This window comes from Paramormyrops kingsleyae, chromosome 7, assembly GCF_048594095.1.
Source record: "Paramormyrops kingsleyae isolate MSU_618 chromosome 7, PKINGS_0.4, whole genome shotgun sequence".
In the NCBI taxonomy this organism is placed as follows: Eukaryota; Metazoa; Chordata; class Actinopteri; order Osteoglossiformes; family Mormyridae; genus Paramormyrops; species Paramormyrops kingsleyae.
In genome coordinates, this window is record NC_132803.1 from 22491218 (window position 1) to 22508764 (window position 17547).

General features: G+C 43.0%; 1 protein-coding gene across 14 annotated transcripts in view; it reads left to right on the forward strand.

Annotated features, from left to right (window-relative positions):
• Window positions 1-14967, forward strand: part of LOC111841820 (disabled homolog 2-interacting protein-like) — a 213930-nt gene extending 198963 nt beyond the window's left edge. For all 14 annotated transcript variants that reach the window (XM_072714505.1, XM_023807871.2, XM_072714506.1 and 11 more), the window contains 6 exons: window positions 709-887; window positions 1855-2710; window positions 4999-5151; window positions 7351-7553; window positions 8862-8949; window positions 10087-14967. In XM_072714505.1, coding sequence (XP_072570606.1) covers window positions 709-887; window positions 1855-2710; window positions 4999-5151; window positions 7351-7553; window positions 8862-8949; window positions 10087-10254 — 1647 coding nt within the window. In that variant the 3' untranslated portion in view covers window positions 10255-14967. The remainder of the gene's footprint in view (window positions 1-708; window positions 888-1854; window positions 2711-4998; window positions 5152-7350; window positions 7554-8861; window positions 8950-10086) is intronic.
• Window positions 14968-17547: the final 2580 nt, after the last annotated feature.

Sequence of the window (17547 nt, forward strand, 5' to 3'; positions counted from 1 at the left end):
TTTTCAGTAGGTGTGTCCAGACTTTTGACTGGTACTTTATATCCTTCTTACAGCTATTGTATTGAACAGTCTGTTCAGAGCTTGTGGCAAATTTTTGTCTCATTTTGTAAATGAATCCCTAATGGTGTCCACTTAAAGCTACAGTTTTAATACAGCATAGTTTCATTATGCCAGTGTTTGTGAAATGACTGTCTGTTTTCTGGCCAGGTTTTTAGACAAACTTGACATTAATTACCACAGTGGCCTTGCCGTTTTGCGTGGTTCACATGTCTTTGTCTGTGCTAAACTTAGTGAAATAGATTAAGTGTAAAAGCTCGGCCCATCCAGTTGCGGTATTTCATGGAGCTCTTCCAGGGAAAGTATGCTCAGAAAGTCATTTATGTGCTAATGGTGAAATCAGTTCGAAAGAGAGTTTCCCCTCCCGATTATTAGGTCAGGCATATTAGCATCAGCTTAAGAAAAAAAGCAGAGAGCTTTGTACTCAAGCTCTGTACCTAATGCAACCGTAGGTGCTTAACGTTCCGATTAATTAATTACAGTTTGTTTGCTGAAATGCCCTTTGAATTAGAAAAGGCCAGCCTGTGCTTAATTTCTCTGCAGGAATTCAGTAGAAGGACAAAAGGCACAGTAACTGGAGCGTGATTGGCCAGCACTCCAGCATAGCTGATCGATCGTTGATGTCATGCCCCCCCCCCCTTCATTTTGCAGGGCACAGTTTCCAAGCTGGGGCCCCTCCCACGGGTCCTTCGCGATGTCAACACAGCTCTGACAAACCCTTCCAGCATCCAGGCGTCTCGCCCCTGCGAGCGCTTGGCATCACCACCGGGGGCAGCATGCAGCATCTCCACTGGCCTGCAGAAGATGGTCATCGACAGCGACTTGTCCGGGTTGGTACAGCAGCGTGGTAGCCGTTTGAAACATCTACCCTATACAAACCATGATATCTCTGTTAAGTACAATGAATCTGTGTTTTTGTCTTTTTCATTTGAGTAGCTTTCTCCAAAGCAGCTTAGAAATGTACCAATTTGAATAATGGAATGTTATTTCCTGATTGGGGGAGACTGGTACAGGAGGGCTTGTTGCCAAATGCCACTGTACGGAGGACTTTGCACAAGAGTAGTGATTTTGTACCTAATGTATTGTCAACCTTGCAGGGGTGAGTTTCCCTAACCCTTCTTAACGCTACATTGTTTGTAAGTTCTGTCTTTTAACATAGAACTTCACAAAGATGGCTTTGGGAAACACACCCACTGACCTTATAAGTGCACCTCATTGTTATTGTGTATATTCATTTATAAGATGATCCTTCACAGGGCTCCTTTAAGGGAAATAAAGACAGCTGGGCCCTCTGAAAAAGTCTTCATTTGAAACCATCTGTCATTATTTTATCTGGCTGTGTTACACCAGCCCCATGGATTTATTGGGGCGAGGTGTTTGCTCCTTCACTGGTTCCCTTTAATTGGAGACTATTTACAGGGAGGAAAGGGCCAGAGCGATGCACTTGCCGGTGGTCAGTGTTACAAAGAAATAAATCACCGTGTCTGAGTAATAGTTTCAGGACAATAAGGGAACACGGAGCCTATTCCCGGGGACGGATTGAGCAGGAGCGGTGCAGAGACGCTGCTGGAATACTAACGCAGCTCGTCTGCTCTCAGAGCAGCGTGTCTTCATTGGGTGCCATGTTTCCCCCAGAAACAATCACATCAGGCCCCTTGCTCACTCTTGAATTATAAAGAAAGCCTTCCCCGGCATCAGAGCCAGCTCTTTCCACCAAGATGCGTTTAGATCGCGTCAGACAGGAGAAGCCGTGTTATGAAAGCATGCCGTTGCTTTTCTTGTGTTGTCCTCGATCAGGTTGGTGGACTTCACAAGGCTGCCGTCTCCGACACCGGAGAACAAGGACCTGTTTTTCGTGACGAGGAACTCTGGGGCGCAGCCGTCGCCCGCACGAAGCTCCAGCTATTCAGAAGCCAATGAGCCCGACATGCAGATGCCCAACGGCAGCAAGAGCCTGTCCATGGTAGACCTGCAGGACAGCCGCAGCCTGGACAGCGGGGCCAACCTCTCTGTGGAGGCTCTCAACGACAGCCAGCCGGGGGGCGGGGTGTGGACCGCTCGGACCCCCCAGGCCAGCGTGGCGGCCGAGCCCACCATGAGAAGAGGCGTCCAGAGCCCCACCACACCCAACTCGGAGAATTTGCCGGGCCGGACACAACTCTTGGCGCCATTGTCTTTCCAGAACCCGGTGTACCAGATGGCGGCGGGCCTGCCCGTGTCACCTCGGGGTGTCGGGGACTCCGGGTCAGAGTGCCACAGCTCTGTCAGCTCGCACAGCAATAACGAGGATGCCACTGCCGGCAAGCAGGGCTTCCTGAACCATAGCGGGGGTGGAGGCGGGGGCAGCAGCGGCGAGGACTACGCCCGACGTTCCGGAGAGTTCTCCCGGCGACAGCTGTCCCTGGAACAACCCGCGGTCCCGCGGCAGAACAGTTCTGGACCCCAGCGCCGGATAGATCAGCCACCACCCCAAGTTGCTAGGGGGCGCACTCCCCCCAACCTGCTCAACACCGCGCCCTACCCCCGGCCCTCTAGTGGCAGCATGATGTCATCATCCCCGGACTGGCCTGGCAGTGGGGCAAGGCTCCGGCAGCAGTCATCGTCCTCCAAGGGGGACAGTCCTGAAACGAAGCAGCACACACAGCACAAGCAGGTGAGAGGCTTCGGATTAGTGCAGCCTGTCACCACTGATTTCCCAAATTGATTCAGTTTCGATTCACAAGGTCCCCATTCAATTTTATTCAATTCGATATTGATGCGATTATATTTCAAGTACAATACCAATTTTGCTTGGATAGGAAACAGATTCTCTGAGAACTTATTCTGTAAGTGCATTGTTAAAAATATTAAAATGTGCATTAAGAATTGACCCCAAAGTAACTGCATTAATGAACTTTTTATTTAACATGACCAATAAGTTTCAGATCGGACCAGATTGCAGATATCTGGATAATGTTTCGTTGAATGTTTTTGCAGATTTGTGGTACTTCCACAGTATTTCATTTCCATTTTGCATGACTTTGCTTTTGTCCAGCTCTTCACTGTCTTCATATTTCTGAAACCCGAAAGACACGCAGCCATTTACCTTTAGGCTTGATGGCACCTTCAGTGAAGCAGCTCCCTGCCGTGTCATTTTATCTGTTTTTGTTGCCAGATCTCGTTGCGCGAGTCTGGCCACGCAACACTAACTGGGTTAAAGCTTCACACCTCCACGGTAAAAGGCTACAGACTGTAAAAGGCATATATTAAAAAATCGATCTTTAGATTTTATTAATCAATATCTGATTATACAAATGAAGATCGAATTCAATCAGAAAAATAGATTTTTTTAAACCCAGCCCTCATTCGGATATGTCTCTTATCAACATAACTCATCAGATACAGGTTAACATGAACTTAAAAGATGACCTAATAGCAAGCATCATTAATAGCACAGAAATATGAAGATACTCATTAAATGGTTCTAAATATTCTGTGTTCTATACCATGTTCTCTTGCATATATGTGTGTGGCCTGCCTTAGTTATGATCCCCATGAGTCCCATTTATGCAACATTGTGTTTTTACATTTCGTTGAGGGTTTTAGTCGATTATGGGATGGTTTGGAAGTCGAACGATGATTCTTAAAAAAAAAAAAAGTATTGGCAAAATTATAGCAATTTTGATAATAACCGTAATGACTGTCCTGACTCTAGACTGAAAGCTTGAGTTGAAGTGCTGTGGGTGAGTTTTGCATCATGATGGTCAGCAGGTCAGCTGATATGATCGCAGGCATCGGCTCCGATTCACCGTACCGCGTATCTCACATGAGCTCCGGAGCACGGGACTGTCCTCACCCGAGGCATCTGGCTCTATCCCTGGGCGTATAGTCATGAAAGCCAGAGTATTACGCAGCCAAGAATTCCTCACAATCTGCAGAACTAGCCAGCAAAGCAATTACAAGTTAGGAGATGATTGGCAGGCAAAAATGGTGTAATTATTGTTGGTTAGACATACAGTGCAGTCTCTAATGCAGTCTTTAAATGAAAATGAATCACTAGTGGTTCAAAAGCATTATCAGTATTCAGCTTAGGGGACAGCCATTGCCGAATGTCATTCAGCTATTATAATTATTCATTCCCACAGTTTATAAGTCAATTCTTGCCTCCCTATTCATCAGAATGTTTCACTACTGCTATTAAATCTGACACCTGCTAAAACTTGTCATCGGCTTATGAGTACCTCTGAGTACTTTCTTCCTACCAGTTTTGCTTGAACTCCTTTCTGCAAACCCACTTGCGTCTGTTCATGCCCTGTCATCCACATTCCCGGCACGCCTGTGCACCTGTGTCATTCTCAGCGTCTTTCAGTGGCTTTCCTCAGTGTCTAAATTATTGCAACTTATTAATGTGTTTGGCTTTAAGATCTATAAAAGGCACCCCTATTAGAGTAAATAAGACTATTTTATGCCATTTCCTCTGCAAATAATGCAGGGAATGTAACTGGTGTAAGAACGATAAGTCCTTCTCTGCCTCGTCTCCATACTCAGCTAATATGTTGGAGATTTATCTTCCCATCTCTCCATAATAGTACTTAATTTCTTTAAGTAAATCGTTTAGGAGACTGCAGTCTTCTGCATATAATTAGTGTAATTTAATTCTGCGTCTTTAATGTCTCCTGTGTATGTATATATAAGGCCTGGCCCTAAGGCATTCCCTCACATTTACAGAGCACATTGTGCAGAAACACATATTAATTCAGATCGGCCGTGATAAATCAGGAATTTCTATTCTGTAGTGTTAAATATGTATTTTCGGACAGCTGCGGTATGCTGTGGGGAACGCCCTACCAGCGTGTTGGTACCCACAATCCCTTGCTTCATGTCTGCCTCCCCCTTTTGTTTCCAGTCCCCCGCTTCCATGCTGCCACTCCCTCACGCGTGTGCTGTGTTCATCCCACCCAGGCCCCCTCCCCGGTGAACCCTAATGCCCTGGACCGAACGGCGGCCTGGCTGTTGAATATGAACGCGCAGTATTTAGAGCACGAAGGGCTGGAGACAGATCCCAAACACAGGGAGGACCCCCGAAGCAAGGAGGAGCTCACCCAGACTGAGAAGGTACCAGGCCGCCCCCCCCGTCTGCTCAGCCACTGCCTCTCCCCAGCAACCCCCACAACAAAGGATTAAAACTCCAAATGCTTCGCAAAAACTTAAATTGCGTACGGCTGTCTACCCTATGTGTTATTATGATTTAATGAGAATTCAGTTAATTTAAATCTTATTTTAATATTAATTTAATTAATTTAGCCTTAAATGTGCATTTTTTTATCAGTATAATTTCTTTTATGTAGCTCTTTTAAATAGGTTATATAATATAATTTCTCTTTTTTTTTTTAAGCACGGTATTCATTTGCTTTATTTTATAGCATTTAAGTGCTTCATAGATGGAAAACCATTTGAAATGCTCTGAATGTTAAGTCATCTTCCACACACACACCAGGGATGGGTGAAAATCCATTTGTTTCTTTCCGAAAACCAGCACTCCCTCCTCGGCAAAAGAGCCCAGAACCACGCTCACTCTGGTCCCTCACTCATATCTGCCAGAAACGTCTCCAATTACTCCCAGAATTACACACATAAGCAGGCTCAGCTCTCCTGGGCTGAATTTGGGCACACGGCTCAGACATGTGACACAGAAGCAAGGCTCACCCTGTCACCTGGAACGTCGTCTCGCGACTGTTCCGCCAGGCGAAGCCTGCGGGTGTGCAGTGAGGTGGAGCTGAGTGTAGAGTGTTAATCCACTTCAGCGCCTTGTTACCGTCGGAGATGAAGGGGGGTCATACCTTGCCTAACATATCCAATAGCTTCTTTCTGCTGCAGCACATGTCGCAGTCAGTATAACATAAGTGCGGTGGACATCGTTAGCCTGTCGGGCTGCTTCTGTCCCTTTGCGATGTACTATTGTAAGATCGCTATGAGTTGAGATATTGATTTAAACAAGGAGAATATGGATGGTGGATTCGATAACGTCTGCTCTTAGCCAACCCAGCTTACGGGGTCTCCGTGTCCTTCGGGAACCAAGAGCACTCGTCATTGCAGGAATCCAGTGCCGTTCAACGTACCTCTGTTTGCAAAAGGCAGGGGCCTCCGCAAGCCATGTTTACAGTTCGAACCTGGAGGCCATGCTTGTCAGAGTTTGTTTGCTAAGGAGAATACCCTGGACTTGGGGCTTACACCTCATTCGAGTCAGACAGAATAGGGTGAAATGCTGCCTTTAGCATCTGTTTGACTTCCCTCCTCTAGCACAGGCAGCTGTCTATGCGGCATCTGGTTCATGCCGCCTGCTGAATTTGAATTGCGCTGGTAAAACAACCAAGGAGTCACACAAAGCCCTCCTTCATAAATGAAGGATGAAGCCCTATAAATTTGCCACTCAATTATCTCAGTGTTGTAATTCTTGCTGACAGGCCACTAGGTGTCCAGCTGCACACTTTCTGTACAGAGTGCATGGAGCTGTCTGCGTTACAAAACATGACTGCTGATTGGCTAGCAATGCTCTACTACCTGACCAATCAGAATATCTATGTCACCAGCAGGTAGAGTGTCCTGCTTTGGACTTGTTGTCATTCAGAAGGTGTGAAGTTTGCATGTAATGCATTATAATTATTTTTCATGAATAGTAGCTTGAGTTTGGGGGACTTTGACTTTTTTGATTTTGTTAAATGGTGAAATAAACATAGAACAGAATGGATTGTAGAAATCCTCCATAAAAATATAATTATATTGTATTTTTCTAAAAAGAAATTTGTTTGTCGATCTTGCCTTAAACCCAGGCTTGAAGAAAAGTCATTTTTATAAAACAGCTTTTAGTGAATTCTTGAAGATTGCTTGAGTGCGGACATACTGGACATTAAAAGCAGCAGCTGGTATGCTAGCTAAGGGCGCTAACTTGTAACGTGATGATTGCCTGTTCAAGTAACCTGCTGTTTGTTTTGTCCAAGAACATGCTGTTATTCTTCAGCACTATTTAACATAAACTACTCAAGCAGAGTTGTAAGTCACTTTGAATAAAACCATCAACTAAGCAATACATAATAACAATAACTAATGAAATAGCAGTTTAAAAGGATGTGGTAAAATTAGCCTAATTTGCCACAGCTACTGAAAACACACAAAGCATTAATGTAGAGACCTAAAAAAAACATTCATCTTCAAGGTTGCATGGAGGCGTGTGAAACACCCCCCCCTCAACCCAAATCCTCAGCGGCACTTTTTTTCTGGCATTGTCTGACCCGAGTGCTCTCCTGCCCCTCTCAGTACCAGCAGGAGATCGCCATTCTGCAGGAGAAGCTGCGCTTGTCCCTGCAGAAGCTGGAGGAGTACGAGTCACGGCTGAAGGACCAGGATGAGCACACCCAGAAGATGCTGATGGAGTATCAGACCCGGCTGGAGGAGTCTGAGGAGCGGCTACGGCGACAGCAGGAGGACAAGGAGCTGCAGATGAAGGGCATTATCAGCAGGTGGGCCTCTTTGGGTAGATGGGTGAAGGGCATCATCAGCAGGAGGGCCTCTTTGGGTAGATGGGTGAAGGGCATCATCAGCAGGTGGGCCTCTTTGGGTAGATGGGTGAAGGGCATCATCAGCAGGTGGGCCTCTTTGGGTAGATGGGTGAAGGGCATCATCAGCAGGTGGGCCTCTTTGGGTAGATGGGTGAAGCGCATCATCAGCAGGTGGGCCTCTTTGGGTAGATGGGTGAAGGGCATCATCAGCAGGTGGGCCTCTTTGGGTAGATGGGTGAAGGGCATCATCAGCAGGTGGGCCTCTTTGGGTAGATGGGTGAAGGGCATCATCAGCAGGTGGGCCTCTTTGGGTAGATGGGTGAAGGGCATCATCAGCAGGTGGGCCTCTTTGGGTAGATGGATGAAGGGCATCATCAGCAGGTGGGCCTCTTTGGGTAGATGGATGAAGGGCATCATCAGCAGGTGGGCCTCTTTGGGTAGATGGGTGAAGGGCATCATTAGCAGGTGGGCCTCTTTGGGTAGATGGGTGAAGGGCATCATCAGCAGGTGGGCCTCTTCGGGTAGATGGATGAAGGGCATCATCAGCAGGTGGGCCTCTTTGGGTAGATGGGTGAAGGGCATCATCAGCAGGTGGGCCTCTTTGGGTAGATGGGTGAAGGGCATCATCAGCAGGTGGGCCTCTTTGGGTAGATGGGTGAAGGGCATCATCAGCAGGTGGGCCTCTTCGAGTAGATGCAAAGAAGGTGCAGAGTACCCATAGATTCCCATCTATACCCGTAATTGGTTTTTGCTGATTGATGCCCTCACATCAGCATTTATCGAATGCATTTTATAATCACAAGCTTTTAATAAGTACATCACTTGTGATCCATCTCTTGCGCCAACTTTATCTTATAATCCATCAATCACACACCTTATCCAGTACAAGGTCGCAATGAGTCTGGATTCAATCACGTGATAAGTATCTCCTTTTTCACATGAAATTCCTATCAGAGAAGATGATCAAATCTCATTTATTAGAGCAAAGTGAAGCCAATCGCATGGAGCGTGGCTTTTATGTTTTGGGGGGGGCTTTTCATATTTGAATGTTTTTACTGTTAATAAATCAACAAGTATTAGCAGCACATGAGTGTGGTTGAGTAATACTGGGATGAAGGAGCTCCTGTGCTAAAGGTTTGGCTTTTGTGGATGTTATATGTGCAACAGAGAGGAAGAGACTAGGCACCTTTAGGGCAAGGTGAAGGGCTGCTTTACTCCACCTTGCTAAGCTAGGTGTACACACCAACACCCAAGACCTCTCTGCTGCAGGTTAATGTCTGTCGAGGAGGAGCTGAAGAAAGATCATTCAGACATGCAGGCTGTGGTGGACTCCAAGCAAAAGATAATAGAAGCTCAGGTGAGTGGACAAGTTTTCTTTCAGAAGCAACCAATAACCTTTAAATTACATTATCTAAAAAATTGTTCTGTATAGTTAAAATTATTCGTTTATTCTTTAAAACTGAACCAAACACTTGCAGGTCAATACAAAAGGGAGTTAAAAGCTGTGAAATGGCACCACCTGGTGGCACAAAAAACAATAAATGTGTTATAGGAGTTGACTATATAATAGAATACTCAGAAGAGTCCACAAGGCAACAGTATTCAGTGCCTTTCCAAGGCAGCTGGTGCCCAGGCATTACTTTGAGAAGCCTCACGCAGTGCCAGCTAGCCCAATAGGACACACTGCATCTGAGGAGGCCTGGACCTGGCCAGCCTGCTTCACTGTGTCCCAGGCACTGCACACTGGCACCGAGACTTGCCTGGGGCCCTACATGGGCGTCTCTATTTGCCAATTAATTCCATATATATTACAGATACTCTTTATATCTTAGAGTTCCCGGGCAGTTTTCTATGTTTAGAGTTTTTCTCTTGTTTAAAATTCGGTTCTGCTTACTGTAGTCTGCCCTGCAGGCAGGCTTCAGCGGTTCTGCACCATCTCACATCTCTCAGGCCTTCTCCACTGTCACATTTAGCATCTCCCTAGTTTCTGACCTTATTCTAGGTAACCTACTTTGTTCACAGTTTAAACTTCACAGCGGGGTGTAAATATCACGATCAAGCCAGAAAACAAGGTTCACATCCATATTATTATGATACCGCGATGCTTGTTTGTAGCAATTTCAATCTAGTGCCATATAAGTCTGAGGTACAATTCTCAGGTAGGCTTCACTTAATTAGCATTTACAAACAAATCTGCTGACTAATGACAGAAGAAGGGAGTCAGACCAACCTGCTGTTATTTAGCAAACGCAAAGTAATGAACACAAAGCAGTCGCCTGAACCTCAGTCCACAACAAGGGACTGGGCAGCATAATTAAAATCTGAGCCCCTAAGCTTCCCTCAGGCAGATGAGTGTGTGTAATACTGTGATACCTGATGTCAGCAACCTGAAAGCCAGAGCAGGTCTCAGCCCTTCGGACAGGAGGGAGTCTTCGCAGTCAAGGCCGCATCCCGCCTGACCCAGGCCGCTTGTCTCCTCTGTATCGCGGCACAGGAGAAGCGCATCGCCTCCCTGGACGCGGCCAACGCGCGGCTGATGAGCGCACTGACACAGCTGAAGGAGCGGTACACCATGCAGACACGCAACGGCATCTCCCCCACCAACCCCACCAAGCTGCAAATCACCGAGAACGGGGAGTTCCGAAACAGCAGCAACTGCTAGCGTGTGGGCGGAGCCTCGGCAGGGGGCGGGGCCTCCCGAGCCGGGGCAGAAAGTCTGCCAGAGCGATGGGTGAGAAGACACCTGCTGTCACATGGGATGGACGGCAAATGGATGAACAAACGGTCGGGCAGGGGGGCACAGGAAGGACAGATGTGTAATGAGGAACAAGCGTGTTGATAAACTATTAGTGCCATTAGCTGGCAGGGCCAGAGAGTCCATTAACTTTCTATTTAAGTACTAAAATATAATGCTCCATTTCTGGACTCCTGTGACACAATCTGTCATTTGTCACTGCCCCTGAGGGCAGCTAGACTGCAGGTGGACTAACAAGCAATCCGGAATCAACATGCCCCTATAATAGCGAGTGACTGAGGTAGCGGGAAACTTACCGCGATTTTCCACAATTCTGTTGATAAGTAAAGGTTGCCCAGGAGAACTCTGGCCAGAAAAGAACTGCAGATTACACAGGGGAGTTGCAACACATGCATTTAAATGTTATATATACAGGGTGTCCATAAAGTCTCTTTAAAATTTCAAAAATTTATTACAAAGGCAAATGAAAAGACAGATATGTGGAAATTATTACAAAATGAGATGTATATATTTCAGTTTTTTTGCCTCATTTAATACACCTCTATATGGCCACTATTAGTTGCACGAAGCACATCAAGATGGTACTCGATTTCTTGCCATGTTCGCTGGTTCAATGGTGGCAATGGCATCAGTGATCCTCTGCTTTAGATTAGTGGTGTCCTGTACCTTTGTTTGCAATGTGATTAAAAACTTTGAGTACATTGAACAAATCTGATGAAGATATCTCATCAATTGCCTTTGTAATACATTTTTTAAATTGTAAAGAGACTTTATGGACACCCTGTATATATATTTTTTTTCTTTCTCTTTTTTCCCTAATTAGGTGTGTACACCTCAGATTGGGGTAACCTTTTGTGAACATAAAGACAGAAATCTGTATCGCCCTATGAGACAGTCTTGAGTTACAGAATGAGAGCTGGCTGTGCTATCATGCTTTGTGTTAGTTCGGATAATGACCACACAGCACATGCTACACATCACCTTAGACTGACAGCACTTTCCAAATGTTCATCTTCTTTTTTTTCTACATCTTTTTGTTTTTCGAACTGGCGCAGCACATGACGCAGCGGTGATCCAGCTTGTAAAACTGGATGGCATTTACCTCATTCAGGTTGCCAGTCTTTATGCTTCTCTGCGCTGGAATAAAAGTCCTGATCGAACACTGCAGTACTTGGTATAAAATTAAATGAAAATAAGAAAGAGACTTGGGGGGGCAGCAACGTGGATGATGACGTCACCGTACATTAATGCTTCATTACATCACACTTAGGCAGCTGCATAAGATCAAGCTGGGACCGAGCTGAAAGTGAGCAAGAGGGACGTCTGCAATGAACTGAACGATGCCTAAGAAAGGGTTACATGTGAGACTGAACGATAGCTAAGAAAGAGTTACATGTGAGACTGAACGATGCCTAAGAAAGGGTTACATGTGAGACTGAACGATAGCTAAGAAAGGGTTACATGTGAGACTGAACGATAGCTAAAAAGGGTTACATGTGAGACTGAACGATAGCTAAGAAAGAGTTACATGTGAGACTGAACGATAGCTAAGAAAGAGTTACATGTGAGACTGAACGATGCCTAAGAAAGGGTTACATGTGAGACTGAATGATAGCTAAGAAAGGGTTACATGTGAGACATTAGTGGGGCATGTAGAGAGCAGCTTGATGCTCTATTCTGTATTTATAAAAGCCTTAACTTTGGGAAAACAGTTCAAAATGATTTGGTGCCCTTATGGAATCATTATACAGAATAAATTCATTGTTTACAAATGGCAATATAAAGATGCTCTTATATTCAAAGATATATACAGTGAATTACTTATCAAAGAGGAAAGTATATAAGATAAATATTGAACCTGTAAAAATACATTTTTCTATTTAATGTTGAAATGAAAAACACACACACCTGTTTCTTTCCAGTACTTAGGGTTACAAAAACACAATTTTGGGATATATTTTAGGTTTACATTCCACTTATGTAATTAGTTACTCCTTCTAAAGCAGGACTAACAGCATCATGTTTTCAAAAATTTGATTTGTATGTAATAAGTTACCATGTCTGCGTGTAGATACTCATTTAAGGGCACTTTGTAAGTGCAGTTTGCATGCAAATGCTTCAAAGACCATAGATCTAGGTACAGCTTCACTAAAGAGGACACATCTTGGAATTTGGAACACAGCCGAGCATGTAGAATTCCATTAACTATGGGATACTGTGCGTACTTGGACAATTAACTCAAAACTTGGCATATCATATGAGTTTTATTTGATGCTGCATATTTTTACGCAATGTTCTCCAAAGATTTTTCAATGACAAAAAAAAACAAAGCAAACCTTATGTGATACGTGCAGGTTTGCTGCAGTCCACACCAATGAAACATTCAATATTTCTTTAAAATATTTTATTTTGTCATAATAGCATTAATGAAATATGCATCAACAGTCATATATATTCAATATGTGATACATAACATTTCAATATAATTAAGAAAAAGTATATGCAAATATTAAATTCTCTCAAATTTAAATGTGAAGTTACCTTTGCATTACATAGATTTTATTTCCTCATAACAAGGTGCCCATGGAACACCCCAGAGCATTGTGGGCCTAGAACTCCTATTGGCTGCCAGTGAAATGGGGCGGGGACAGATGATGTCATACAGTCACATTTTAGGTCTTTCACAGTAAACCACATTTCTATCCAATGAATGCCACTTGTTGTAAACCTTTGCGTAGGGTTGCCTCATAGCTAAAATAAATATTTACGTGTAAACATACTTGTACACTGTACCAGTAATGTGGTCACATTATTGTTTGAGCAGTGATAGACGGAAGAACAGGAAAAAGGCATAACTTTCCTTTTGCCAATACTGAACATGTCAACGCTTTTTATTTAAGTTTGAGTGATTTTATTTAGCATTTTTATTTTGCAGTTGCACCAGTACGAACTGCTCTGTACATTTTTGTATTTTATTTCCTACTTGTTAAATGCATTTTTTTTCTGCATGTGCCATGCTCAGTGCTACAGAAAGTAGCACAAATGGTTTGTTGTTAAGTTGCCAATAAGGAAGAAATAGTTTCCGCGCTATTTTTTTATTATTATTATTATTATTATTATTATTTTGCTGCATACTTAATTATAAAGGTGGGTGTATTTAGAAGCAGTTTGCTTCAGTTCTGTAAATACAATGTTCACAATATTTTTACCTAATGTTATAAGAGAATCTTTTCTTTTTTGTAAATGGTCCCTGTGATTAATTCTACTGTATTGATATCACAAGAACATTGTAAATAGTCCGATGGGTGATTTTCGGTGCTGCTTCTTTAGACGGTTACAGCTTAATCGTATTGCTGTTTAAGTCATTTTTCTAAATTTCTTTTTCAAAGGAAAACACTGACCCTTCTTACAAAATCATTTCAAACTCAGTTTAAGTGCGTGGTGATTGGCAGGTATGTTTAGAGGGGGTATGAAAGTGACAGCATAGCCCTTTAGGTGAGTCATTCCTCTCACTGTATGCCACAAAGGCACTGCAGGGATATATAAGCACAAGGTGTACCGTTGGTTTTTCGCAAACCTCCACCCGCTTTCACCCTCCACCTCCATGTCCCTTCGCATCACTTCGTCCCATTAGCAGGGAATCCTGGGAAAGCAGCCCCCACCCCCAAAGCAGAGCGCAAACGGCACCTTGCTTGCCTCTGACTGGCAGTGCAGGATCTTGGGCTCCTGTCAGTGTTTTGCTTTGAAGAAGAGAATGCAGTTTATGAAAAGTAGCAACTGAGACCACTAATGTAGGCAGGAATCACTGCTGTGTTGACTTCTGTGGTTCTGTCCTCTTGCTGTGTGTGAGTGTGCGTGCATTCCTGCGTGCATGCATACGTGCGTGTGTGCGTGTGCAGATAATTCAGCTACAATCCTTTTCTGATTCGCTGGATGTAAAGCCTACCATAAAGGGCTGATTCACTAATTACATTCAGTATGTTGAAGCAGTTCCTTCATTGGTTTTATTGAAACATTGAAACAGTAGAACAATCAAAGGCAATCAAAGGATTGAATGAGATGTGAGAAATATGCAGGTATGAGAAAGGTTTTATTTTCTGGTCATATTTTCACAGGAGGTCTTGTTCATTCCTTGTAATGCATTCAGTGTCTGTCTCTCTCCATGGGTATCTCCATTTATAAGCAATGCAAATCGAATTATTTAAAAATCCAGTGATTCACAAACGTATACTGCGTATATATAATCCTATCTATAGCAAATATACTGTCTTTCACCTCATGTTCTGCCTGCATTTCTGTGGTATTGGAGTAACAGGGAGCGGGACGCGTTATCCTTCAGTATCGGGGAGAATTCTTAAGCCTATGGGACGTCTGTATACTCTCTCCCTCTTTCTCTGGCCTCCTGTGTAAAAAAAAAATGGTCTCTTTGAGGAAGCTGTTGTATGTTTTATAATCTCTTCTAGAAAACACTTTTGTAAGTATGTTAAAAGTAAAGTATTTGGGCTTCAGTTGACGAAAACAATAATGTACAGAGAATTGTTTGTGTTTAAGAAAACGTGGCTGTGCAATTTATGTACATTTGCAACTAGAATTATTAAAGTTTTATTTAGCTATTTTAAATGTCAGTATGCCACTGTAATTTCTTGACTTTGTTGGTGCTTTCCAATGACAATGAAAGATCAGTGCACATTTTTCAAACGCATATTATTTATTTTTTAAAAATGGACGAGTAGTTTCCTGTTAATTTTACAGGTACATAATTACAATGTCTTACGCAGAATCATCCACCCCGCAGCTACTGATCTTTTGCGTTTTGCTTTTAAATAATAATGTAAACATATATATTTTTTAAATGAAATATATGACCAATTTCAAATTAAATATGTAGACATTTTAGAATTATATTAAATATGAAAACCTAAACACAGTCTGCATTGGGCCAGATGTGCTACATTTTCATGAGGCCTGCCTCCATTTAATCTGCAATACATGTATGTGCTGAATAAAGGGCTGATGTGCTCTCAGATGTGCCCTCGGTGTCGGACCAGAACAAATCTGACAGTCGGACCCAAGACTTTCAGTGGTGTTACAGTAAAAGGTTTTGATCGGGTGAGGCAGGCGAGATGCTCTCATGAAGACCAAGGAACTGTGCTTGGAAGTTCAAAATGAATGTCAGGAGGTGGAACTTGGAGAGAGAAAAATAAAATAAACATCGCACACTCCAGCCACTAGCAATATTCTGTGGGCTGAGGAACCAAAAGTTGATGTTCTTTTGCACAAAAGTTAAACATTTTGCAAACCTACATCTTTGTCATGTGCCAGGTAACATAATCCTCACTGTCGACCATGAAAGTTCATCATTCTTTGGGGAGTCAAATACAGGAAGATTCCAAAATTCAGCAGGAAAAAATGTGTCAAAAACACGTGTTTCATGTTCCAACAGGACAATAACCCAAAACTGAAACCTGAAAACTACTAAAGAATATCTAAAAACAAGGTTGTCGATATTTAAGAATGATCCGGTCAAAGAATTTTTTAAATCCATGATAGAACCTGCAAATTGCTGTCTACCTTCACTGTCTAACCCAAGGATATAAATACAGGAAGGATACGCTTTGTGCACAAGATTCCCAGGCGGTCACTGGATAATACATGTAGAGGAAACAGCACTAAATAAAGTTCATAAATACAGTGATGGATATACTTTCTCCTTCCACAGATTTATATTTCCAGATAGAGGCAAATATGCTTTGTAATCTCTGTCTGTCCAGACAGCAGAGAGAGAAAATGAGTATACCCCATGACTCGGACTGGATAAGCACCAGAATGGATAAAACAACGCTATATTGGTCAAACGTAACAGAAGATGGCCTTATGTTACTATTACAGAATCACCATCAGGACCACATTTATCTACAGTTTAAACTTTTGGCAAAAACATTATCTTTCCCTCCATTCTAAAGGAATCACTGCAGAGGAATTCAGCTACTCCAGTAATGTTTCTCTCTCATGTTTCCCACATATTACACATTAAATAAGAGACACATGCAGACCATAGCAGTTTACACCATGTTAATACATAAACTGAAAAAATTAAAATCGGTAATATGATGAATGATCTTAAGCCACAGAGATTGCAAGCAAAAGGGTTCAGTTTCTGATGTTCTTACTTCTTTACAGCCTCTGACCCAAACTCATCAGTCATCAGTGGAAACCCTCATCAACCTGAAAATCACTCTCATCACCCTGAAAAATCACTCTCATCACCCTGAAAAATCACTCTCATCACCCTGAAAATCACCCCATCACCTTGAATATCACCCTAATCACCCTGAAATCACTCTCATCAACCTGAAAATCACTCTTATCACCCTGAAAAATCTCTCTCATCACCCTGAAAATCACCCCATCACCTTGAATATCACCCTAATCACCCTGAAATCACTCTCATCACACTGAAAATCACTCTCATCACCCTGAAAATCACCCCATCACCTTGAATATCACCCTAATCACCCTGAAATCACTCTCATCACACTGAAAATCACTCTCATCACCCTGAAAATCACCCCATCACCTTGAATATCACCCTAATCACCCTGAAATCACTCTCATCACCCTGAAAATCACTCTCATCACCCTGAAAATCACCATAATCACCCTGAAAATCACTATCATCACCCTGAAAATCACCCTCATCACCTTGAAAATCACCCTATCATCTTGAATATCACCCTAATCACCCTGAAACCACTCTCATCACCCTGAAAATCACCCACATCATCCCCCTGGGGGTCGGTAAAGTAGCTCTGCTTATTCTCTAAGGGTAACAAAATGGTGCACACTCATCAATATAGTAAAGGAAACTTATTTTTTAAGTGAAGAACAGCTTAAGGCTGTTAGCCCCATTTCAGGGCCCACCTGTTTCAAAGAAATAATTCCATGATTATTAAAAAAATTTTCAAGAGGAATAATAAATGAATTAAATAATTATTGTACTTTTTACCGTATTTCAGTGATTATACTGAGCAAACTAATTACAGGTCCTATGCAATTTGCAAATTACTATTCATCCACAGTTACCGCTTTTTAAAAGAACGACTGCAATTACTGAGAAATAATATAATTTCATATAGCCCTAATTTTGCATTAATAGAATTAGTTCTACACTAAGTCTACATTCTGCATTAACTCCCAGGC